Source organism: Myotis davidii, unplaced genomic scaffold, assembly GCF_000327345.1.
Source record: "Myotis davidii unplaced genomic scaffold, ASM32734v1 scaffold38, whole genome shotgun sequence".
NCBI lineage: Eukaryota > Metazoa > Chordata > Mammalia > Chiroptera > Vespertilionidae > Myotis > Myotis davidii.
The window spans coordinates 2,973,818-3,000,793 of record NW_006291383.1 but is presented as its reverse complement, the minus strand read 5'-3'; the positions used below and the strand labels follow the sequence as shown (position 1 = coordinate 3,000,793).

Below are 26,976 nucleotides of genomic sequence, written 5' to 3'. Positions count from 1 at the left end.
AACATCCCCCTTCAAAAAATGTGTTGAAGTTTTTTTTTTTTTTTTTTTAGGTTTTCATTCCTAAAACTGCTTTGCCTAAAACTTCTTCTTATTTTGAAACCATTTTACACTTCTGTTTTCTAAGCAATTAAGATACTTTTGACTTAAAAAATTTGCAGCCACAATAAAAGCTAAAATAACACAACGACCACAGGTTTTAAAAAAATATAAAATGGCCACGGCCTAGTTTAGGCTTTCAAACAGTGCCAAGTTGCTCCAGTATTTTCTGTTTTGGTATGAATGACATAACTGAATTACTTCATGAGCTGCTACTTTAATTCCTCAGGGTGGAAAATTCCATGAGTTAATTTAATTTGGATGTAAAAAATATACATGAAAACTTGTTCTTCCTGTGGACTCTCATGTGAAATATCCGCGCCAATTGTTGGAGCTGCTGCGCTCCAAGGAGGGGCTCTGCACCCACTGCAGCCCTGTCTGGGTGCTGCAGGGCTGGCTGGGTGCTGCAGGGCTGCTACCAGGGGCCAACTTTCTTACCTTCATCTGGCCACATAAGATCCTTTATTTTCTGCATTTTTAAAAAATCATGTTTATCTATGGTTCTGTGGTGCCCTTTCTAGCCCGTAACAGTCAAAATCCTACAGACCCCAATGTTCACCCGCTTCTGAGTGGCTCCTTAGGTCACTTAGGAATTCTAGTTTGCATTTTGGGTCCGCACACACTTGAGTGATCACCCTCCCACAATGAAGGGCCCGCAAGATCAGAGACGGGTATGTACCCCCAAAGGATCTGAGGCGTCGAAGGAGTGAATGAGCACCTGTGTATTTTCTAATACATACACTCACTATATATTCCCCCACTCCGCATCTTTCTTGAGGAGACAGGGTTTAAATGCAAGGGATGGCCTTTTCTAAATGATGGTTTAGCACCGTGTCCTTGTTCCCAATAAAAGTTCAAAGAAAACGTTATGATGACTGAGCTATTAAAAAGGTCTACTTGCTTTTCCCTCTATTATTTAAGAAGAAAGCGAAGTACAAATATGATGAAGTCATACAGTCTGTTTTAAATATGTTTTCATATTTTAAAAGTGGGGAAGACAACAAGTTTTTGTTTTGATCCAAAGTGCTAAATACAAATTTAGGGGAAAAGTAAGAAAATGAGGCTTGGCTTGTCCTAGAAGGTGGAGAAAGACTGTTCTTTGGGTGTGATGGGCCAATGGAGATGGACTCTTGTTTGTAGATCACAGGGCCTGAATTTTAGTAAAACAGGTGTGTGTGTGTGTGTGTGGCTGGGGTGTGTGGGGGGGTATTCCTAATTTGGACCCACTGCTGTGAGATCTGGACATGCGTCATGTTCCAACCGCTTGTTTTAGGGGTTGCTAATGGAGTGTGAATAGTCACAGTGCTAGTAAGTTCTGAGGATCTAATGTACAGTGTGCCAAGCTGTTCCAGTATTTTCTGTTTTGGTATGAATGACATAACTGAATTACTTCATGATAACACACAAAAAAGGAATTACTGAGGAGATGGAGGCATCAGCTACCCTTATCGTGGTAATATTTTGCAATATGTAGGTGTATCAAAGCAACACATTGTACACCTTAAACTTACATATGTTAGATGTCAACAATATCTCAATAAAGGTGGGAAATTAAAAACAAAGTGAATTTCTTTAAGCCCTTTTTCTCAGTTCTGTTTTTTTTACATTAAAAAATTAAAGTACCATATAGATATAATTAAAAACTTTCCACTGAAAGTGTTAATCTGCTCTCAGAAATATTTGATAGTTGTGGAGATTAGGAGAGATGGTAGAACACAAGTGCTAGGCAAATATCTTAATTAAAGAAAAAGAAACAGCACAGTACCTATAGAAAGATGACACTAATGACTAAGGTCATGGGTGAAAGTATGTAATAAGCTATTTAAAAAAGAGTTCGGAGTGCTCTGAGATGGAGGCAATGACTTCTCAAACTCAGTTTGGTTCTACCAAGAACAAGTCTTTCTGAACAAATCTCATTTCCTCATTCATGGGAATGCTGATTGCCTGGTGTCTTGTGATAACGTTATGAACAACATGAGGAAAGGTGGACTGCATGGGAGAAAAGTTAGGGGGGAAATACTAAACCGAAAGAGCAGGGGGAGATGTGAGTGCAGAGAGAGTGTCTGTAGTGTTGAACCTCGGGCTTTCAGCTCTATGTCCTTCCCGGTCAACATTTTTTTAAAAAATATATTTTATTGATTTCTTACGGAGAGGAAGGGAGATGGATAGAGAGTTAGAAACATCGATGAGAGAGAAACATCGATCAGCTGCCTCCTGCACACTCCCTACTGGGTATATGCCCGCAACCAAGGTACATGCCCTTGACCGGAATCGAACCTGGGACCCTTGAGCTCTATCCACTGAGCCAAACCGGTTAGGGCTCGGTCAACATTTTTATTCATGGCTTTGAGGGGGGATCAATGACACCCATCACATTTAAATTTGCCAACAACAGAGCTGGCAGAGTATGTGACTGCATGAGGACCTAAAGGAGACCCGAGGCTGGAAACAGACTGAAGGCTGAAGGATAAAATACAAGGTGTTCTGTGAAGTTTGTTTGGCACAACAAAAAGTGCATGAGGACAGTTGAGAGATGTGTGACTTAAGGATTTCAGCTGATTACAAGTTCAATATTTATAAGCAGGATGATGAAATCATTAAAAATAGCTAATAGGATCTAGTTAGGTGGCCTTTAATAAAGATATAATATGCTGAATGGGTTGGTGATAGGTCCATCATAGTCACCCTGGCAATTCCTTGAGCACTGTGTTCAGGTTGAGACTCTACAAACTAAAAGGTCCTAGAAAAAGAAAAGCATCCTTCCTATGCTGGAGAAGGAACTGGAAAATCAGAGTCAAAAACTATTTTTAGGTTAAATATTTGAACATATAAATGTCTGGCCTAGAGAAAAAATATTGAATAGATGTCTTCAAATAACTGAAAATTTTTTAAATATTTGTTGGATTGAGTTAGGGTAACTCTAAGCAGAAAAATACAGACTTCACAGAGAAGTAAATATGGGCTGGACTCAGAAAGAATTTTCTAGCATTTGCTGGAAATGGCTTTGTGGTCACTTGGAGTTACTCAGCCTTGAAGGATGAGGCTGATAGAGACTTACTGACCACTCGACAGGGCATTTGTAGGGGGATGTGGATAGAGATGACTTCTAAAGTCTCTGAGATTCTATGGTAAAAGCTGCTTAGAAATGAAGTATGTGCTAAAATATATATGGAATTATGTGGAAAATTAAAATCTGTGAAAACCTAAGAGTGAAGATGGTGAAGACCCTATGGGTCATACCTTTGTTAAAGAGCTCCATGCAGAAACAGAATTTCCTGACGTCTGCTACTCCCACAACCACATGCCAGTAAATCCTCCCCAAGATATCACATCACTGCCCACTACCATCTCTAATTGCCAAGTATTATTGGCAAAGCTAAATAGCAATATGTGGCAAGGAGCCAGGGGACAACTGAAGAGTTTTCTTGGGTTTCATGAGTTAAGTCCGAGTAACAGAGCGGTTTGTAATACCAGCCACAGTGTTGAAATTGCTATGGTATTAGGTTAGAGAGGAAGGTTGTTGCAGCAGCGTGGTATTTAGCACAAAGAGTGCTGGTCTCATGGCTGGCTTGTCTGGTTTTTAATCCTAGCTTGGCCATTAACTAGTGAGTACCCACGCTTGGGTCACTTCCCCTTTCTTGGCCTTAGTCTTCAGCAACAAAATAAGGGCCATGAGCTAAAGGACCTCTGGGTACTTTTAGCATCTAAAATACAATGGTCCTAAATCTTAAGAACTATGAAAGCAAAAGAACTATGCAATTTAAGTCGTTTATCCTGAGGCCCCACATGGCAGAAGTTCCCTTATGTTTAATATCAATGAAATAAAAAGGTGCTTCTTCACCTAGTGAATGCTCTTTTGATAAATTCTTTCCAATCCAAAGTCAAACTAAAAATGTTATTGATAAGAGAGAAGCTGGGCAAATATTGGTTTATGTCAGAGCTTCCTGAAATGTGCCAAACCCCACTTGGGGTTCTGGGAAGGGGCCGAAGGGGATGCTGTGGAGGACAGGTGTAGGTGTGGGCTCACAGGGCGCTTCCACTTCCAAGTCAACTAGAGCAACGCGATCCTTACGGGATCACTAGCCCCTACCGAGGGACAGGGTGACCCTTCCCACAGATAACAGAGCTGGGTCCATCCTCTCTCGTGGAGCCTAACCGCACTGCTGCAGCGCTTTGCTTTCAAATATGTGTCCTTCCCTCCTCGCCTGTGAACCCCTTGAGAGCAGAGACCACCTGTTGGCATAGAGCCTGGCATTTGGTTACCATCTGATAAATGGTTTTGAAATGAATAAGTGGACTTTAAGCAAAAAGGATCCGGAAACCACATTAATATTATGTATTAACAGAATAGGAACTTTCTGGCTAAATGATCCTATAGTTACTGACTCTATTGACAAGTAATTTGGAGCCCTTACAGAGTCACATGAAGACATTTTTGATGTGGGTTTTGTTCTTAGTCAGTTAGAAGGAGAGATTAGGTCATCTGAAAGGCTTTCTTTCAGGTTTCGTCTGTGAACCTGAACACTGAATGATTAATGGAATTATATTTGGAAACTGCCACTTCAATGATTTATAAAAATCGAATGATTTAATATCAGGTTAACCATGGAGATAATGGAGGCACAGAGGAGATTGTATCTGAATAAGAGATTCTGACAGGGTCAGTGACAAATCCAGCTGCTTCCAAGTCCTCCCACATTCAGAGGTTTCTGCTTGGATTCTATTAGGAAAGTGAGTGGGAATGATAGAGAAGTACGCTTAAACTCTATTGCTTGAAGGACCCTCGTAAGGAGAGTTTCACACCTCTTGCCACTTTCCATGGACATAATGATTTGGGAATAAGTGTTTTGACAATGTGAATTTCAATCTAGAATGCTACCGCATTGGAGGGAAAGTTCTTCACCTCCACATTTGGGTAGAGACTTGCTGTGGGAACTTGGCCATGAGACACCTGGAAATTTCTTTCATCAACAAACATTTATCAAGATTTGAAGATCATGAGCTCTTACCACCTGAAATTAATTATGAAAAGGCATGTTTACAGGTGGGTGTACTCATGGTAGCAATATGGAGCACAGAAACTGGAGTCAGAATGTCTGAGTTTAAATCTTGCTTTGTGACTTGAGGCTACTCAAATCTTCCGAGGCTCAGCTGACTCACACCCAGAACGGACTCCATCATCCTCTTCACTGGGCTCTTGAGAAGACTGCCTTCTATAACGTACAGGATGCATCTAGCAGTAGGCTGGCAACTTGTCAAGCACTCAGAAAATATTAGTTGCCTTTCTTCCTTTTTGAGTGATAATTTGTTTACTGGGAAGAAAACAAAATGCAATACCTAGTACTCAAGGAATTTACAATATAGTTGCCAAGGCAAAGGTCATACCTACAAAAGATATATAGCTACACATACCTGGGTAAGATAAATATCTAGCTGATGGTATGATCTGTAGTGCTATGAGTGTGAAAAGAAAGTGACAGTCACAGGAGGACGTAACAAGGGAAGGCTTCCTGGAAGAGGCAGAATTTGAGCCAGAGCTTTGAGAATGGTGGGTTGAGATGGACAGAGGAGTGGGTAGAGCCGGCCAATCCAGACAGAAATAAGAGAAGTAAATAGTAAAAATGTACAGGGTAAATTCTGGGAATATGCACAGACTGGTATTGCTGGAAAAGTTTATTGACATAACTAAACATAAGGCTTTTGGTAAATGGTAATAGGACTTTAAAAGCTGGGCTAGAAAACTGCCTTTATCTGGTAGCTAATGGAAAGCTGGTAAAGGTCTCTGAGCAGGAGAGAGCATGGGCAAATAATATCATCTAGAAAGCCCGTGAGTCTACACCATTCACTCTAGTGTTATGAGCCATGCTGCTGTGAAAAAGTCCCTTTCATTACGCAAATACTCAGTAAATCACTGAAGACCCACTGCAGAACTCCAAGGAAAACATTTTATGAATCAAAAGCTGAGTACAATATGTTAGCAATTAAATGAGATAACATAATAGCCGATGCAGAACCATGGCTTTTCCCCACCACGATTTCAAGCTGCTGCAGAAAGAAATGCTTATATCATCTTCCAAGTTATCGAGCCATTTCGTTTTTATTTTCGGAAGGCAGGGAGAGGAAACGAGAAGAGCGGGGAGGTCAAGAGGATTCAAAGCTGTCTATTCTTTAATCAGAAGGCATTATTAAGGAGAGCCAGAAAGGAGATTTGCTCAAAACCAAACCTGCCCCGGGATGGTGTTAAGTTACTGCCACTTGCTCCCACTGCAGAGCAACAAATGAAGGTGTGCAGTTGGGAAGGAAAGTCCCCCAGGCCGCTGCGGAGGTTTCCGGTGCATACCTCCCACTGCTACTTTATTTACTGCAGCTGGCCAGCGTTTATAGCCTGTTTCATGTATTAAAATTCAAATGTGGAAAACATTACCAGGATCCTCCTTGAATTTTTTTGTTGTTGTTGAGGGGGATGGGTTTTTTTTCTCTCTTCCCCTTCAACTTCCTTTTTATTGTGGAATGCATCAAATGGTCAAAGGCTAACTTCAGACTGACTAAATGCAAAAACTATTTCCTTTGTTCTTAGGTTTTTGTTTGAAAAATTATACCAGTTTGCACAAGAAAATGACAATGCAATCTCGTCCACACACATGATGGAGTTTCAGGTGGAAGGGCCCGGATTCTGGGGGCCGCTAACTATCTTTGAGGAGAAAGACCACACAGCCCCACTTGGTTTAAAGGACAGCAGGTTGTGGCCATGTCATGTCTCTGGAGTTGCGCTCCTGTCTGGGGGTCTGTGGTTGTCCTTGATGGGATTCTAACTGTCTTCAGAGGAGCGGGCAAGAACTTTTCCTCATCAGCAAAATTAGGCGCTGTATGGCTTCTGCACAGTTTTTCAAAGTGAAAGACACTCCTGTGTTAACAGGGGCTGATTAGTTCCGCTTTTCTCTCCTTCCCCTCCACCTGGGTCCACCCCGCTTCCCATCTCCAAAGATGATTCTAGTCTCTTCTGATCCCACCTCTGAGTCAGCCTCAAAGAGGAGGCAACTCAAAGGTCACACAGTTCCAAACAGCATCTATGTATAGTTTATTATTTTAAAGAACCACTTAACCTACATCTGGTATTTAAGAGCAAACTTTACATATTTGTGGGGAAAAACAGCTCTGAAGCAATGCCCTGGGTGCATGTGGCATCCGTTTAACATATGCAAAACGAACACAGCTACAGAAATTAAACTATTTTTCTCTTGATTGAGAGCAGATATACAGAAATGGTTATAAGTCACAGATCTGGCTTTTAATAAAGCCAGATTTCTTAATTAAAAGCAGTATTGTTTAAACATTGTAGTTTTTTAAAAAAAGAGCTGTACAAACTGAAATCTCATATTATATGCATCCCAAGTGTATTTAACACATTACCTGAGGCCAAGCTAAATTAAAATCTAGATTTTCCTTTTGTTAACTCTTAGCAACTGCCATGAATAGACAAACAATTTCTACTCAATGATGAATTTTTGGGGTAGAGGTCAAGGAAAAGCGAAAAAGAAAAAAATGATTTAGCTTTGGCATTCAAAAATATCTTTCCACGTCTTAGAAGTGAGTTCATTGCTTCTATTTATAAACCGGTATTTTTGGTTTCAAATTGGTTGCAGGTTTCCATAACATACTCTCAGGATGGTCCTCTCAGTCTTTTACTAAGAGAAGTCGAAAGGACGCAGAAGAACAGGACTGAGCAAGGAGCCTCGGAATGACCTGTACTTGTTTTGCATTCTCCTTTCGGAATCATCTTTAAACCAGGGACACTTTATGGGATAACAGGGAAGCAACTTTTTAAGAGCCTATAAGGTACAAAACAGGACAAAAAAGTGTTTACTTCTCAGGTAGGAGTTTGTAAGGAGTGGACTTACACAGAATCACTAGTAACATTAAATTTTCCGCCCATTCGGACCTCACTAATTGTCATCACTTAATATTTTGTTTGGAAGATTCTCTGGATCTTCATAATCGCCCCCAAAAAGGGATGCGCTCCCAAATCCTTACCAAAAGCAGTGGGCAGCACTGAAATCCCAACCGTAATGTGGACAAATGTGCTTGAGCCGCATTCAAACAGACTTATGAATAGGCAGTGGCAAAACGACTGTGCATTCTAATGACACAGTCCCACACCAGATATTTAGACAGACTAACACATCATACATTTCTACCTCCTATACTCAGAATTCAAAGGCACTGATTCGTTTCTTTAATAAAAAAATTCAACCTATTCATATCTGAAATGCCAGCAATGTAACATGAACATAAGATGGTTGGGTCCTTTAGCCAAAGCCACCACAGTGAAGAAATTAAAATATCAGTGATGACCCGGCAATGCTCTCCTGGATATGTACTTAAGTGAAATGAAGACGGACGTGCCCACACTAAAGCCTGTACATGAATGTTCATAGGAGCGTTATTCATAACAGCCAGAATGGAAATAATTCAAATATACATCACCCGATGAAGATAAATATAATGCACACAATGAAATATTGTTTGTCAACACAAGTGGATGGCACTCTGATGTATGATAAAGCATGCATAAACCTGGAAAACACTGTGCTAAGCTGAAGAAGCCTGTCAGAAAAGATACCACATGTTGTATGATTCCATTCATAGGAAAAACCTAGATTAAGCAAATCTACTGACAGAAAAAGTGTATCAGGATTGCCAAGGGCTGAAAGGGTTGAGGGGAGACTGGAGAGTGACTGACCACTGATGGCAATGGGGATTTCTTTTCATTTTTCTGTGTTTTAAAATTAGACTGTGGCAATGGTTACATAACCCTGTGACTATACTAAAACACAGTGAAATATAAACCTTAAATGGGTGAATTGCATATTAAGTGAATGTGTCTCAATAAAGCTATTTTTAAAAAGGGAAAAACAGCAGCAATAGTGTTTATAATCGAAAATCTAATTTTGTACGATAACTACAGTCTACAAAGTTCATCACTTACCATGAGTGAATGTCTGTTGGCTGAAAGAAGACCGGTTCCATACCCTGAGCCCAGACCACCCATTGCTCCATTATGAGAAGGTCCAATGATCCCATGCATGTCCCCGTGACTGCCAGGCATAGCGGTAGACGGGCCCACTGCATGATTTCGGAGAACATGAATGGCATCATCCAGTCTTTCTAAACGATCTTCAATCCGGCTTTGCTGTTGGTGAATAAAGGATGTGAAATTTGATTTAGTTTGAAATGCACGCATATGTTACATAAGTAAAACGAGTTCACACACACCACACTTTAAGTTTCTAAATGTTTCCAATAAAGTTAATTTCCTTAAAATAATAAGAATAGCATCCTTCCTAGACAACGGGTGACAAACGTTAATGTTATAATCAGTGTTATTTTTCATGAACAAAGTAAATTCATTTGAATGTACATATGCTGTACTATATTGCATTAGCTTGAAAGAGAATTTAGATTTACTTTAGAAAAGGAAAACACTTATTGAATTTAGGAAACATTCTGACAGACATTGGTGAAAAGATTTTTAAAAATTAGCCATGAAAAGGTGACCTATTTATAGTTCCCCAATTAAATTACCCTCCTGGAGGTATATTCCTTGATTTCCTCTGTGACATATGATACAGTGCTAACTATCAAGTCAGGGATGGGTAAATACATACTGACAGTAATTTCTTGAGTACTATCTATTTTCACCAGTGTGTGTGTGTGTGTGTGTGTGTGTGTGTGTGTGTGTACAGAAGAAAGTGGCGACTCAAAGTAATCACAGAAAAAATTACAAAAATTCTGTCAACCAACATGGTACGAGATTTCACTACTGAAGAATCACAAAGAACTGAATTAATGTTTACCAGAGCTTCTAAATGATTTCAAAGTCCTAACTATAGTATAGAATTCACTCTCTTATATGGGTATATTATTAAAAACCAACTGAACTTTTTTTCTCATCCCAGCCATTAGGATCCAACTTGTCTGCAACTAGATAAGGTCTGTACTGTGGTTTTTGGTGAAGAACATGGACATGTAGTTTATATATTCATTTTTTTCCAGTGTGATAAATTATGATATCAAATAAACATCAGCATAGGACTCTCCAGTGTATACTTTAACATCTAACATCCCACTGGGCCCTCATACTACATGAGTGAGGCAAACAGGGAAGACAGTATTACCCCTTCCACAAAGACATGCGGATGAGGCTCAAAGAAATTAAATGAATTAATTAACCAGTGTCACAGTACCAGGAAATGACAAAGCCAGGGTCCAAATCTAAGTCTTTTGACTTTAAATCTAATGTTCTTTTGTACTACAACGTGCTTCAATCGCTCTGATTTTCAGTGGGTTGTGCAAACAGATGTACCCACTTTACTGTATGAGAAGAACAATTTCTAATTATTCTACACTGACAGCAAGAATGTGGGTCTAATACATGTAGTTTATGGTGCAGAGCATTCTGGTTTGGTGGCCCTGGTGTTACAGGGCCTCCTCTAAACTAGTGGCTACTAGTATGACCTTGGAAAAGTTGTTAACTTCTTTGAGTCTACGCTTAATTTTAAAAATAGGAATGCATGCATATGTACACTTCCAAGTGTAAATGTAAGCATGAAAAGGAAGAATACATGTGCCTACCATCCTTTCTGGCTCACAGCTTCCTGGAGGAGAGAGCAGTTTCTCGTGCGAATCCCCTCTTGAGTGTTGAGAATTTAAAGGAACTAAAGCTGTAGTTCACAACTTTAAACCCAGTCTTTACAGTTTTATAGTTGGACAAAGCCCAGTTTTGATAGATGGGTCCCAGAGAATAACTGATGGAGGTAAACACTGGAGGCAGATTAGTGGGGCTGGGTAGGTAGTGTATATGCCGCCTCACTCTGTGGTTGCCTTTACCGGCTAAAATGCAGAGCTGGGTGACTCACACACCTCAGCAGGGAGAGAACAAGGGGGAAATATACTGTTGTACTTTTAGTTTTAGATTTTCCTTAATTTAAATAGTAAGCCAGAAGGGAAGGAAACCCTGAACCTGACAAGACAACATTAAATTAGAGACATGTATGCCTTCTTCCATGTTCCACCTCAAAGAAGGGAAACAACGTGGAAAGAGCGAAGAGCTCCTTGCTGCTACCCCTCCCCATTTGGTTCATGCACAGCCCGGATACTGCACGGAGTGGTGGTGTTTCACGCATATTTCCAGTCCCATCGCTGAGACTTGAGAAAGCCCAGAGAGGCAGACACTGAATCATGACCTACTTAGAATATTAATTAACTCCATGCAAATTCCCAGCCTTTCCCTCCTGGAAGAGCAGAGATGTACTGATGTCACTAGGTGTCTATGAGAACCAAAGTGAACAAGGAAGTAGTAGTAGGCTTCTGGTCCCAAGGTCAAGAGGAAAATGCCTATAAACGTGTTATTCTGGGAAGCAGAGGAGAGGATACAGGATCTTTAAGTGCTGCAGTACACAGCTTTAGCAGGGACTTCAGCAGCACATCTCAGGGAAGTAATTTAATCACAGGCCGGGATCTTTCCCCAGATGGGAAGGGGCCACTATCCTTCCAGGATTTTTAATCTTCTATCTGGTCCTAGATCTTTAGAGCCCTGGGCTTACACTGCAGCAGTATCTGGGTTACAATCTACAAACAGGAACAAACACAGTCTAATCTTGGAGTGAACTAGAGGCAACAAGAGAAACATGCTCTGGAAGTGGCTGGAGCAGAGATGAGCAGATGACTTACCAAGGAGTGCAAGGGTCCTTCATAGTTAGGAGATGATGAGGCCTGCCCTCCATTTCTAGACCAAACAGCTGTGCCTGCTGATATGAACAAAGGAATTACAATGCGATCGACATCATCTTAAAAACAATCTCACCAACACGTTCAACAGTTCTCTTAGAAACAGCAATGTTGGTTTCCACGTGGACCCTAAGGTGAACCTCCCATCCAAAAATTCTAGGGCAAGGAAAACATCTTAAATGTAAAACATGGAGACTTTACATAGACTCAGAATTCTCTCAAGCTTCCTAAAAGGAGGAATTTTAGCTAGAGAAGTGTTCCTTTGAAGAAAACTATTACTACATAGTCAAGGTCCTTTTAAGAGTGCAAAGTGGGAAGGGTACCGGGGCGGGCCTTTGTTATGCCTCCATGCAAGGCCAGTTTGTTAAACCAAAATTCTCTCACCAATGAAAAACAGCTTTGCGACTTGGTTTTAAAATGATCCTTGAGAAGGAATAAGCCTTCAGAAACTTTTTAAGGAAATAAGATTAGTTGGCAGGGATCCACAGAACCAGAAATTTAAAAACTCAACATAACAACAGTAATAAGTAAGTAGTTTCTTCTGAAGAAAATAATTTTTTTATGATTCGCTAAACCTGCAGGTAAAGATAGATGCCTGCTATAATAAATATTACATGTCTAACGTCCTACTTTTAAATTTAAAATAATATGCACTCAGAATAGAAGATAAATAATTCAAGTAAGGAAAATAAAATCTACGATTTCACTGAATCTCACGCCCGACACAGTTAGCCCTTTAAATATTCATTCTCCTGTCACTTCTGGGTGTGCATGTGTGTGTGTTCTGATGCTAAATGAAAATAGAATATTTTGTCCAGTTACTTTCAGGGACAGAATCTGGACAGAGCTATCAGTGTGAAAACAGCGACCTGTCCCCAGGTCTACATCCTCATGAAGCCCTTCCCTGCTGCCAGGTGCTCTTCCAGGCTGGGTTACCAGGGCCTCGCAATGGCCCTACTTCTGGTCTTTCTCTGAGAGCACCCTGCTCACGTTTAGAGTATTTAGGGTGTTATCGGGCATGATTTGTGCACCACAACTTTTGGCCCCCCATTAACCTAGGAGTGGAGAGGCAGAAATGCATGCACCCGGATCTTTGCTCTCTGGGAATGCTACAGACTTAACCTTAAGCATTAGACTAAAATAGTGGTTCTCAAGCTTTATTAGACTGTAGAATCCCCCCCCCAATTATAAAATAGACAGAATTAGAGCTGTTTTGCTTGAAACGGGGCACATGGGGTTTTGTCCCTGCCCAGACCTCTCCTCGTGGGTCTCATGGGACGCCGCCCTGTATAACGAGGCTGGCGGTCACTCCAGAGCTGAACATGGTATGCACGCACAATGCTGAGCTTCCCTTGCCTTTTCTATCATGGGGAAGGCTTCACTGCTGTTGCAGTGTCCCCTTGATATCATCTTTGTTTCTTGCCAGTTTCAACTGTCTCTCTGGGCATTTGGACTTAAATGTCCAGCTACCCCTCTCTATTCTGTGCTCCCCGCCCCCCATGTCAATGGAGGCTTGGGAAGGCTGATATCAAGCCCCACCTAAGCCAAGGCCATCGCCTCCGGAAGCTTGGTGGTGATCTGAACCAGGGAGCCAGCTTGTGGTGGGCCCTGTGAATGCTGATATAGGGACGGAGGAGGCAACATTTCGGCAAGTGACTCGCTATAAATTACAGGAAGGTCAGGTTTCAATGAGGTACAGATGTGACCTAGTTTTGTGTTAGAAGCCACCTGCCCTCTTTCCAGAGTGCGGAGACAGGCAGCAGACAGGGCCTTCTGGAAGCATTTATACTGGAAGGGCAATGAGCCTTTTAAATGGACCTCTGCTTTACTAACATAATGTAAGAACTTATATTTTACTACTTGAAGCCATAGTTCATGTAATTTGTTATTTTTAAAGGCAAACATCCCCTTTTACTCCACACACTTCACAATTTATTTACAAGATTAGAGTTTCCTCAAACATCCCAATTACATGGACTTCAAAGAGGGAATTTGGAAAGTCTAAAATTTCTGTCAGAAAAGATCCTCTTGAATAATCTATATTTGATGACTGTACAATCATAGTCAAGGCTATATGTACTACCTGGTCTCATTTGAGATGTTTTATTAGAACATGTTATTCTGTGGAGTATCTTCTAGAGAGCTAGGAAAAATTTCAGAAATAAGTTTCCCATATGTCTGTATATTTTTTAAAAACATCTAATTTTTAAGACAAGTTTGGGTGTAAGTGACTGTGCCTTCACATGGCGGTCTGTCTCTCCCACTCCTTTCTGTCTGTTTGGAAATGGTGTTGTGAGCCCGTGGAGGGAGGGAGCTTCCCCCGAGTGCAGGGAGTCCAGGGGGGCAGTCACTCTCACCAGCTGGCACTGTGAGGCATGGGAGCAAGGACAGTACCTGAGAGAGAAGGCGGAGAGCCGACAGGAGTTGAAGGGTTTGATGAAAAGCTGTTGTTAGTGTGATCTGGAGAATAGATCTTAAAACAATGGGGAGAAAAGAAAACAAATCCTCATTATTAGGAACAAACAATCAACAATTTTGTCAACTGCAAAGTATCCATGCAATTCATTTAAAAGTTACAACTTACAAAATACATTTAGTGATCAGCTGCAGTAACAACACGTACCCACTTTAATCTTTCAAAATCAGAATTACTGAGGTCTTATAAGATCGTCGGAAAAGACCTGGACTGGAGGTCAGCAAACTACTTTTCTAGTCCTTTTCCTCCCACTTCTCGCGTGGCTGCTTGGCTATGAGCAAGCCACAGAGATACACAGAGCCCACCCCCACTCCACAAAACAGGCCAGACCAAGTCACCCTAAGATTGTTGTCCAACTCCCTCTTCACCATGATTAAAGCATTTGATTCCAAGATATGAGAATGCCTAGATTAAATAAAGACTTCTATTTGGTAAAAATGTTGAGAAATCAAACATTTTATGCTCCTGATGGTACGGAAAAACCAACTGAAGAGATAAAATGTTAAAGCAACAAATCTCCACTTACATTTGCAGATGCCCATGCTTAGCTTTTGAGGACCCCACCAGGTGTGCCATTGTCGCTAGTGAATGTGCAGGGCACCTCCCAGTGCAGCCTCTTGGCCGTGGGCAGGGAAGGCAGAGAAGCTGAGTCCCCAGGTGCCAAATGTGTGACAGCTCCCCCAGACCTTACTGAGGGTCTTTTTAAATGCCTTTTCTAAAGTATTTTAGAATTGCCCCTCACAAAGTCAGTCTTAGATGGTCAATGAGGGGCCATATGCCTTTAGAGAAAAATAAGAAATCCAGATAGAAAATCTATACACCTAAGGGCTCCAAGAATATCCGAGAACCTGTAACTGAGTACCTCTTAGCAGCCCTAAGGAGACAAGATGGAAGAGACCAGCCAGGCATGGAAGCTTCAGGGCTCTCTCTTCAGATTTTCCAGTGATCATTATGCAAGGAAAAAAAGCGAGCATTTCCAAAATCAAAGCTCTTTGCCATTCATTGTATACAATTCCACATGTCCACGTCTGATTAAAGTTCAGGCCTCCACAATGCTACGTATGAAGGCCAAAGTCAATATTGCCTCACCGAAGCAAGTGCTTTCCCCAGAGCATCTCCAGTCTGGGAGCTGCCTGCTGCTCCGCTTCCTCTATTTGCTGCAAAAACAAAAGGCAGAATATGAAAAACCAGGCCGTGAGATGTCTAACAATTTTCTATTCCTGGTCCATTTACTTACAATTTAATTGCATTTTTAATGCTAATTATGACACATTAATTTTTAATTAGCATTAATTTGTTTGCTGAGGTAGATGTCAAGTATATTCATGTTACATTTTCTACAGATAAAATATAAACCTGACACCTTGGTTTAAAGATATAGTCTTTTAGTTGCTATTACCTTCAGGCTTGTTACCTAGGAGTGTGTAGTGGTGAATGCTAGTTCATTGCTAAGAAATTGACAGTACTTTCAGGTGTCTAAAGTCCTCAAAGTTTGGCTTTTCTTTACATTTTAGATAGTCAACTGAATTCTCCTCATGCATAATTTATACCTCCTTTGAAATAAAAAGAGGTACTCCTCTCAGAGCTCCACAGTAAACAAAATCAAACAAAAAAATCTATAACAGGTCTAGGAGAGAAAATATTTTTAATATTTGAAATAACATGTATCCCACACACATTTTAAGTGAAATTTTAAAAAAAATTGAACTGCTGTGCTACTAAAAGTCAGCATGGTCTCAGATTCTGGAGAGAAAATCAGTCTACATAATCATGAAGCTATCGCTCCATCTTAAACACTGGTATTTTTATCTACAAAATAGATGAACAAAGAGCACTATTAATAAAAAGACAGAGGTGCTAGTGTATAATCCAAAGCCAGCTCTATTCAGCAAGTGTCTTTGAAGGTAATTTGCCTTTACACAATGGGACAGCCAGTGTTCCGCGGAGGTCTCAGCCGCAGCACAACGCCTACGTACGCTATGCTGCAGTCATCAGGGCCTCGGCATTAGCAAATTGATGTAGTATTTAAATAAAGCCTACTCAACGCCAGCGGAAGATATTTTTCAATACTGGTGAAATAAGAAAACTGATTAATCCAAGCAAAACTTCATTACACAAATAATTTTTTAAAAATTCACAGCCCTATCCTTGACCCAAGAAAGCAGCTTTCAGGCAATGTGTCTCCACGCCCAGTGTGTGAAGTGGAGTAGATTTCAGACCCCAGGGGTCAGCTTCTCCCCATTCTCCAGGTTACAATTTCACTCTCTTGGCCTCTGCTTAGCACAGTTGAATTATGCTGGCTATTTTCACAAATTCACATGTTGGGTATGTCAGTTAGTGGTCTTTTGATGTGTGTTTTATTTGATTAACAAAACCCACCCCCATATTCATGTGTTATTACTAAACCTGAAAGAACACTGATAGATGGTAAAACGAACAGTCACCTTTGGACAAGACATTTGTTTTCATTCCACAGACTCATATGAAAACTGAATCATTAAAAAGTAGCTGACATTGTCTTAGAAGAAGTGAGGCTGTAATCTGTAATTTCCAAATGTAATCAAAAGGCTCATCTCTGTATCGGCTATTAGTACTAAGGATTTTAAGTGGAAGCAATCTTTGAAATGGGGGTCTGACATCATGCTGAGCTAGTGGAAGGAACTCATAGATATCAAGAGTATTAAAAATACTTAGTATAAGAGATAAGTAAAATTTTATCTGGCATGAAAATTAAAATTGTTGTATTAAGGAGTTTTTTTTTTTAAATAAAGACAATTCTAAATAGAAAATAATATTTTGAAAACATAGAGAGAACTAATATTTTCCAGCTGGTATTACCATAGTATTTGTGCATAGTATACTTGTGTGTGTGTGTTTGTGTGTGTGTGTGTGTATGTATGTATGTATGTGTGTATATATATATGACATATATTTCTAGAAATTCATATATATATAATTTTCATAGAAGTAACATTATCATATACTAGTATACCTAAAATTAGATTTAGCAGTCAAAATAATTTGTGATGTCTGCTTAATTACAAAACAAATCTTCATGATATGTAAGTGCAAAGCCACAATGGAAAAATTACATTATCTAAAAAAGAACTGAAACCCAAGTAGTACAAGATATTGTTTCAATTACAGAAAACATTTGCTACCATTGTGGCTTTCAAAAGATTAATTCTTCCTTTGAACAACTTTAAAATTAAGATAATAAGTGTTTAAAAATACTTTTTCATGAAACCAAACAGAATTGAAAATCAACAGAAATATTTTAGGAACATTAAAAAAGCTAATTATATGTAACACACACGCAAAAAATCACACTTTACAAGAAACAAGATATAATTATTATGATCACGTCCATACTAAACTTTGTATTAAGTGCCTGTTATACAGAGGAAGATGTTAGGACCTAGGAGGTAGATTAAAAAGTAGAATCAACTCCTTACCTCAGGTTGTCATAAAAATGATTCCGAAAACTAACAGGCTACTCATGGAGGCCACTGATAAGAATAGACTATTTTTAATATGCAGCCATTCCACCTGGCAGCGGCAGCTGGAGTGAGGAATCCAGGGCTTAAATTTCAAAGCAGTTTCCCGGGCCAGTTTGCCCCTTCGCTTGGAATGCCTTTTGTTCTGTTCCAGGAAACGTTGGAGAAGACACATTTTCAAGAGTCCCTGAGCATGTTAGGCGACAGGGGCCTTCTGCTAGAGCTCTCTTTTTATTTGTGTGACTGATATGCCAAAGGGCACAAATAATCAGACAGTGAACATATGATTAACTCTCAAACTTATAATTTCTTTTATATTAAGTAATGGGTCATGTTTAGCCAAATGCGCTTCTAATTAACTTGGTGCTTATCAAACCCACCTTTTGGCTTTCATGTAACAGGACTTGATTACGATTCTAGGCCCAAGTTTTTGTCAGCCCATATTATAAGCAATTACCCAAGTGCCCATATAACAAATAAAGATGAAAACTACTGCCCCTATTTGGTAAAGACTGGGTTGATTTCTTAAGATATTTTAGCTCTAATCAATTTTTCTTGCTCCAGAGAAAAAAGAATCTGTCGTTAAGCAGGGTTGCAAAGTAAACATGAGTGGAAGATGAGCAGTGATTAAGAGGAAGTGTAATTCTGTAGGAGGATTCGGCACTGCCAGCCACCCGAGCACCGTTCAGGGGGCGTGTGCACAGGTGCTTGTTGCTGGCTAGCTTGGAGCAGAGAGAGGGTTCCGCTACATGTTGGACCACCCTGGGACTCACTCGCAGCTTTGGGGAAATGGCAATTCCCATTAGAACACACCCTCATCAGAACACCAGGAGGAGCGGTGCCTGGGGATCGACTACTGAAAATTAGAATTGCGAAAATATGTTACCCCTTTAATACACACCCATAACCTCAGGCTGGGAACATCACAAAGATATAAAAGGAACAATAAGTGTAATTTATAGTGTATTTGCCTGAAAGAAGATGACTGCTTTGAAATTTAGTTATTTCTGAACTATGTGCAAGTGGGCCTCGTATTATTAAACTATTAAAAGCATCCTAACAATGTCATGAACTTGACTATAAAGATGACACAAGAAGGAGCGTCTCCAGCACTCCTACAGAATCTAATTTTATAATTAAACCTCAAATTAGGGCTAGAATGCACTCATTTTTAGCACGAGGGATCTCTAGAAATTCAGGGGGAAAGTTGGGCCCCAGGACCACGTGCAGGAAATGGACAAGACTTAAATCAAACTAGTTTACTGTTTTCCATTAGTGATTTTTGTAACTATGGTGCCACCACAATGCTGGGTGAAATTCATAAACCCTTATGCTCTGTGCAGGTCTATCACCCAACTCTATTTGAAGGCTCAAGATTCTTGTAAAAGACAAAGTGATCTATGTGACTAATATAAAATAACTGTGAAACCAAGTCCCCAAGGGGAAATTGACATGTTTCTGCTAGAAAAGCCACATACTCAAGTGCTTCATGTCATACAAACATGTCATTGGAAGTGAAAGTGGTAAGCCAGATTAATTCATGAACCAGATAGATATTCCAGGGTGATCTTTAGCATATGCTGTATTAAATCCATCTTGGTAGTCTGTTCCTTCAACGCTGTTTGGTTTGAGGTTAAAAACATGGGAAATGCCTTGTATGAGAAAGCAGGCCAGTTAAAGACCAATAAAACAATAATAGTTATTCTAAGCATTATACTGGTTGTATGCCCAATTCCCTCTGAGGGCAAGGGAGGGTGTATAGCCCAAACAACAAGTCACATTGTAGGAGTGGATACAAATGGTACCTCCCAGGGGTCCTCATTGAGAAGTGTCAGAAGTATGTGTGATATAGTCACCTCAATGCTTTTGACCAGGGAGGGGTATTGGATACTGCAGGTAGGAAGGAAATATGTATATAACAAAATGTATACAGCTACCATTCTCTAGACATTTCTATCCTCTACAGCTGGTACCTAGTGACTTACTACACTTCCTTCTCTGAGATACACCCAGCAGGATAATACTGAGAGGGTTTCAGAATAAAGTTTGAAGGGCTTTGATACTGGTAACTCCTGAAGCCCTCAGCCTTAGCTCCTCTCCTTAACTGGGGGCTCCATTAGTTAAACGTCTGTGGACCCATGCTGTGTCCCGTGCATTATACTCATACACTTCTAGATCCCTCTAACTCAGAAATGTCCGGTATAATCTCCAGAGTTTGCTGGCAAAGCTTCAGAGGAAAATGTGAATTCTGTGTAACAAATGAAATACTTTAGAATTCTTTCAAAAATCCATGGATGAATGTGTCACAAAAAAATTTCACCATTAATATAATCTCAGTAAGATTTATCCCCCCTAAGGGTTTCTCAGAAAAATGATACTGGGAATTAAAGGGGGGAAAAAACAAACAAAAATCCCAAGAAACAATGGTCATTCCTCCAAACCAAACACAAGCCATCTGAGATCCCAGTGAGCATCTTTTCCATCTCTGAAATGCAGAGAACAGAACTAGAGGCAAGGGAGCCTGGCTCCAGAGAGGATGCCTTCCAACAGCTCTAGAGCTTTCATCGCCCGCCGCATGCATTCTGTCGTCCTACGATCAGTTCAGGACAATTGCTGACCGCCAGGAAGACGCATTATAACATGAAACTGAGAAATGGGCCAATAATCTTTTGAACGGAAAAAACAGCTTCCTGAGACATCAATGTTGTTTATGAAAAGATTGCACCGCCTTGCAACTTTACACCAAGAAAACTTGAAAAATCTGATGTCCATGTGTTAGCGCTTGAACCCCATTCTTACGGCATTAGTATTGCTTACAGCCATTTTCTACAGAATCATGTGTGTAATCTTAAACATGTGTCAAGCTATGTGTTCCCTATTTACCAATTATTTAATTAGCTCTGTTTGTTCTTTGCGATACAGGCAATGTAATATTTCTTTATTTCCTGCATTTCAGAATGAGTGAGTATATGCCAAGTATTTTCAAAAGTCTACAGATGTATCCTATTAGCCCATACTGTTTGTTAGGGAAGCATTAGTAACTGAAGAGAAATCTCTTGTTATACAGACATGCTGCTGTCCCTGACTTCTACCACACTCTGAAAATCAAGCCAAAACCTAAGAGAATTAAAGTGCGAAGAAACTTGAGTCACGCAGACACTATGCAACCATGAAACCTATTATCATACCCAAATTTTCCTCTGCATTTTAACTGGAGGAATTGGAAGACATGTTTTCAGGGAGAACATGAGTCTTCTCTCTTACAGTAATCCTAAATTCATAACTGAATTTATGCAAGTTCTTCCAAAATGCTGAAGTACCATGTCTACTTATTTCCTGAAAAGATTATAAAGCTTTTTCACATTCTACTAGCAGATTTTGACAAGTACACCCATGGTTATGGATTAATTTATGTAATAATGTTTTGCCTAAAAAAGTTCTTTTTCCAGGTTCCAAAAATCTCATACTTTTCCCTTTTAAAATTATAGCTTCCTAATTATTACCTAGACCCTCCTTCCACTTAAACAAGTTAAGTCCATCTTTCGCCTAGAGCTCCACCCTGCCCAGGCCAAATGAAGGAGAGGAGACATTCCTATCCATCTATGAGCTAATGATGAGCCAACCAGCTTAACTAAAGCAAATCCCATTCCCACCCAGATGCATGGCTTTGCTAACCACAGCCCAGGGACGAAGATTACGCTTTCGCAATATCTTCCTTCCCAAGTCTAGTGCCTCTCTCCCAGGAAGACTGTTTTGCAAATTAATTAACATAACTTTTTTTTTTTCAAACAGTGCTTAAGTATGTTCTCCTCAGCTCAAGCGTTTGCTCCACCTTTATACCTTCCTAAAAAAGAAAATTACTCAAATCACAAGTAGACAGGAAATCTGCCATGTAAGAGGATGAGTGACCGGTCAGCCTGCTTTATAACTAGACCTCATGACTGCAGAAAGGGGCTTTCCATGCGCCAAACCACACTGAAGTGAAATATGCTTCTCTCACTCTTTCAGTTCTGCACTTCTTTCTTCTTGTTTTTCAAATCTGCCAAAACTGCATTGATAGCTACAAAATGTCCCCATATGACCGTAGTCCAGAGCCCCCCGAGGTCAAACTCATGCAACACACTTGTAGAAACTTTGTTATGAAAAGTTACAAAAATGGAAATTCCAAAATTTGCTTCTCAATGAGACATGATAGTGAAGGGCTGCTAGATGGCTCATCTCAAGTGTGAAATATATTATTGAATAAACAGAGAGTGTATTATTTAGGCAGGATTATATTTGCAACACTTCAAAAGACATCTCTTTTTCATAAAAAACTCCCACAGAAGTGATTCATACTAGTTCCCAAAGTTCTACAGACTAAGGAAAATGAAAAAACTACAAATAGCTAAGAGGACTAGCAGCAGGATCATTGTCACACATTCTCCTCTCTAAAACACACAGTGAGAGTCCTCATCAGGGACCCCCTGGAAGTCACCCTGAGCCCCAGCCAGGTACGGGTGTGAGCTAGAACCTGTGCGGTGGCAATCAGTGAAGCCCCTGGTTTAACAGGACCCGGGAGCATCAGACTGTAGTGCTGGGTGACAAAGGCAGACAAAGGCCAATTCGGAAGCGGGTGCTCCCTCCTCCCCAACCGGAACTCTTTCTTTCCTGGGCAGCTAGACATCCTGCCAGCTCTTCCCTCCCTCAAGGTGAGAGTGTGATGGGGAGCCATCTGTCCGTGGGAGAAGACCACAGTGGACAGCATGGAAAATGAGAGGAGGAGGATGGCTCCGTTAATCTGCCAGCAACTTTCTGCCTGAACTTATTTTTCTCTCAACTTGAAAAAAAGTAGCAGATAACTTCTGTCCCACTGATGCCCAGCCGTCTCCTCTCCTGTGAGTGAGTGACACTTCTTCCCTCTGAAGGACTTCACCATGCAGCACTCTTCTGAAGGTGAAGCTCATCTAGTTATTACTAGTTGCCTGTCAGTTTCACATGAACCCATCTGCAGAAGACTGTGGCGTGTCATGGCCAAGAGCACAACACAGTGACTGAATCTGGGAAGCGGTCAACAACTACTATTAAGAGATATCGTGGTCTTTATCTCATTAGTCTTCAATGGTTTGTCTTATAAAAGTTCACCTTGCTTGCTGTTTGGGAGTATGAGAAGCAAGGCGGTTTGGTATATTTAAACCCCGTTCAAACTAATTACAATAGGCAAAGTAGCCAAATTTCAGTTTCTTGTGGAAAAAAATGTGATATGGTCAAGCCAATGACTATTTCTGTTTGGTTCATTTGTTTGTTCAGTTATGTGATAAACATTCATCCTTTGATTGCTGTTCAATTATGGGGGGGGGGGGGGGGGGGAGAGGAAGGTAGAGATCTTTCATTATAATCCTGACACTGAATGTTGGTACCAGAACTGGCATTTCCAAAACTCACCCATTATACTGTCTGTCCCGTTGGCAGGAGGCGTACAGGAAGAGGTGCTGTAATGGTTGGTACCACTACGGTGGAAAGTGGACATTGGAGGAAGACTGGAATTGATGTCTGCTGAGGAGTGTGATGGGTAGCTCTGTAGCAAGAAGCAGAAAAAGGAGGCAATTTTCAACCATAAAATATTTAATGGGTTAGTTTTATAATACTTCCTTCTGCAATGGAGAAAACCCTTAAAATTTCAAAATATTGAAGAATACATCTTGCTTAGTTCTGACAACTTTCATTTTTCAAATATTAAAACACAAAGACACAGTTTGGATTTGCATCAAATCTAGGGGAATACGATGGCAATGTAGGACACTAAAAAGGATTACAATCTCTAAATCTAAAAATTACTTCTTAAAAGCCTACCTGTGGCCCGGCTGGTGTGGCTCAATGGTTGAGCCTCGGTCCATGAACCAAGATGTCATAGTTCAATTCCTAGATTGTGGGCTCAATCCCCAGTAGGGGGCATGCAAGAGGAAGCCAATCGACGATTCTCTCATCATTGATGTTTCTAGCTCTCTGTCCCTCTCCTCTCCTCTCTCAGAAACCAATAAAAACATTTTTTTTTTTTAAAAAAAGCAGCTCTGTGACTTTTACAGCATAAAAAAAGCACTGCTATTATTATTTCTTTGTGCAGCCTATTGATCAGGTAAGAAAGACTCTATGATACACTGAGTAAAACAACACGGTGACCTCCAGGCTTTGCGTTACACTTCATCCTGACCTTCTGAACACTAAATGGCAAAGAGTAAACCATCTCAGGTCTTTTCCTGCCAAATTTGGTCACCTTTCTGAACTCCAGCCAGAACAAATGGTAAAAAAAAAAAATTAAAAAGTGCTAATGAAGTGCTATCTCTCTGAAGCATCAATATGAAAAGCCTTAACTCAATGACTGTACTGAATTAAATGAGAACAAGTGAACTGAGAATAACTATTTGACTTCTTACTGCATATGTCCTCTCCATTAGTGATCTTCATCTTGTTGACTGTGAAAGATCACCTTTACAGAATCATTTGCGTTAAGGCTTGGCTTTGAGTTACATTATTGCACCAGTTGTCCAAATCAGCTGCTTTTCTTGGGGCATGTTACAGTACCTGGAAGGTTGGCAAATTAGGTTCCACCCAGCTATCTGCCTGGGAGTGAGCAGGTCATTAGCGGGGGTCACAGTAATATTTACAGGAAAATATCGAGCTATGTTCCTGCTCAAGATGATAAATAGCTTAAAAAGGTGTTCTCATAGGCATCTGATGAGTTATAAACATGGAAAGGAAAATATTTAAGCTAAAATATAATTTTTCCTTATATGTGATATATTAATGGGCTATGGATCTTTATTATGTGATTATTGGAGAGTCTGTTAATTTTTTATATAAAATTGAGATTGGAGATGATGCTCAAAGTCAGAGGTGCTTCAAGCCCAGGCCATTTATTCACAAGGAGTGAAACCCTGGTGTCTTGGTATTTTCTTTTATTTTGAGAGGCCCATCTTGGTTCTACCTCCGCCTCGATGATTCCTCACTGCTTCCCACTCTTCCAAGACTTCTCCTCTCTGAATCCCTAATGAACTGACATCATCTTCACTGGGCCATTTAATAATGGTATGCTGCCTTTCATTGTGATCTCTCTCACACGCATTTCCATCTATACTGTACTGTAAACTCTTTAAAGGGAGAGAATACAGTTTATACCTTTGCATCCCACAACTTGCTACTGAGTGCAGAACACATAATTACCCTATTTAGGCAATGAACAACTGGCTACTGTTAATAAATAGTGGATTGAAATGCTAGTATTTGAGAGGTAACTAAAAAGTCTGAAAAATGAAACTTTGTTTCAGAGCCAAGTCTGCCACATCCATGCTTTTGGATATATTACTTCTACACACTCAAATAGTCCAAAGAAAGGTCAACTTCAGTGTAAAAGTTGACATACTGCCCTTAAACTTTTCCAAGTCCCCAAGAATGTCTTTCAAACTTTTAAGTTTTATGAACCTCTTTGCATGACTAAAAAATTCCTTATGCTACCTGTTAAACTCATTTCTACTTGCTACTCACAGAATACCCCAAGTAGTCCCTTGAAATTTCTTCCGGAGAATAGTAGAGTGGGGCCATTCCATAGCAGAACTAATCTGAAACTCTGAATAAGCCACAAACACCAAACTTAGAAGAACTATTTCTGCTGAGGAGCTAAAGACTATCATGAAGTGGAGAAAGAGAGAAAGAATGAGGAAAAAGAAAATGAAAAGAAAAAGAGTAGGTTTCAGTTCTGCTCCATGCTGAGTTTCTAAAGAACACAGAAACTTTATAAATCAGTCCCAACTATGCAGAAATCAAAACAGAGACAAATATTATAAAAACTATTGAAATAACTATTAATAATTATAGGATGACACAGGAAAAAAGATTATTGCATCGGTGAGAATTTTTAGACCCCTTAAACCTGGGCAGTAATTCAGGATTTGACAAAGGGTTCATATTGACTTCGGAGACAAAAAAAAAAGTTCTTTTCCACAGATTTTAATGGGGAAACCCATACAATGCACCCAAATCAGTTATTTTTAGAGACTCATAGAATATGAGATGCTGAAAGCAATTAATGAGATTTATAACTCGATTATTTTTCAAGAAAAAGTTTCATGCAAACTACTGTTACTCAAAGTCGTAATAAATACACCACAGAGAATATCAGTGATAAGTGAATCACGTCTCTTGTAGAGTAGTCAGAGATCAACCAGAAGAGGTCCCCTTCCAGTGGTTCTCAACCTTCCTAATGCCGCGACCCTTTAATACAGTTCCTCGTGTTGTGGTGACCCCCAACCATAACATTATTTTTGTTGCTACTTCATAACTGTAATTTTGCTACTGTTATGAATCATAATGTAAATATCTGATATGCAGGATGTATTTTCATTGTTTGCGACCCACAGGTTGAGAACCTCTGCCTGAGTCTCTTTTAGTCCAGCTATTAATACTATCTGCCCTGCTTACTACAAAGCAAAAGGGGAAGTATGATAAAGTGCTATGGCCTTACATGCCCACTATTTATTTTTACCTTTAAAGGCCTAAGAGAGTGTATTCAGAATCTATTGATAGAGTAAGTGGTGATAATGTTTCCATTAGTGATGTTTTTATGGGTTGATAATTCAAAGATTGATCTCACTTATATGTGGAATCTGTATGATGGACAAAACAGACCCAGAGGCACATGGAACAGACTGACAAGGTTAGCCAAAGAACACATATGAAGAGATTAGTCGAAGAACATATATGCATAGCCCAAGGACACAGACAACAGTGTGGTGATGGTCAGAGGAAGGGGGAAGGAAGGTGAGTAAAAGCAGGGCCAGTTGTGGGGGACATCTGTAATAGTGAAAACAATAAAAAAGTTAAGGAACTATAATAATTGGTAGCACATACCAAGAAGACAATTGGGTTTTAGGGTAAGGCAGGGTTTCACAACCTTGGCACTACGGATTGTGCCAGGTAATTCTTTACTGTGGGAGGCTCCCCTGTGCATTGTAGAATTTTTACCAGTGTCCTTGGTCTCTATACACTAGATTCCAGTTGCAACTACATCCCTACCCCCACCCCCCCCCCCACACACACACACACACACACACACACACACACACACACACATCTCCCAAAGCTCTC

At 40.1% G+C, this 26,976-nt stretch overlaps 1 protein-coding gene across 26 annotated transcripts in view; it reads right to left on the bottom strand.

Moving 5' to 3' along the window:
• The window catches only part of TCF4 (transcription factor 4), a 335,849-nt gene that overhangs the window by 17,039 nt on the left and 291,834 nt on the right, over positions 1 to 26,976 (bottom strand). For 23 of the 26 annotated variants that reach the window (XM_015564424.1, XM_006764466.2, XM_006764465.2 and 20 more), the window contains 5 exons: positions 23,281 to 23,413; positions 15,449 to 15,516; positions 14,278 to 14,356; positions 11,827 to 11,903; positions 9,083 to 9,286 (listed from right to left, as the gene is read on the bottom strand). In XM_015564424.1, coding sequence (XP_015419910.1) covers positions 9,083 to 9,286; positions 11,827 to 11,903; positions 14,278 to 14,356; positions 15,449 to 15,516; positions 23,281 to 23,413 — 561 coding nt within the window. The remainder of the gene's footprint in view (positions 1 to 9,082; positions 9,287 to 11,826; positions 11,904 to 14,277; positions 14,357 to 15,448; positions 15,517 to 23,280; positions 23,414 to 26,976) is intronic. The other 3 variants (XM_006764463.2, XM_015564423.1, XM_006764482.2) reach the window with 1 other exon arrangement.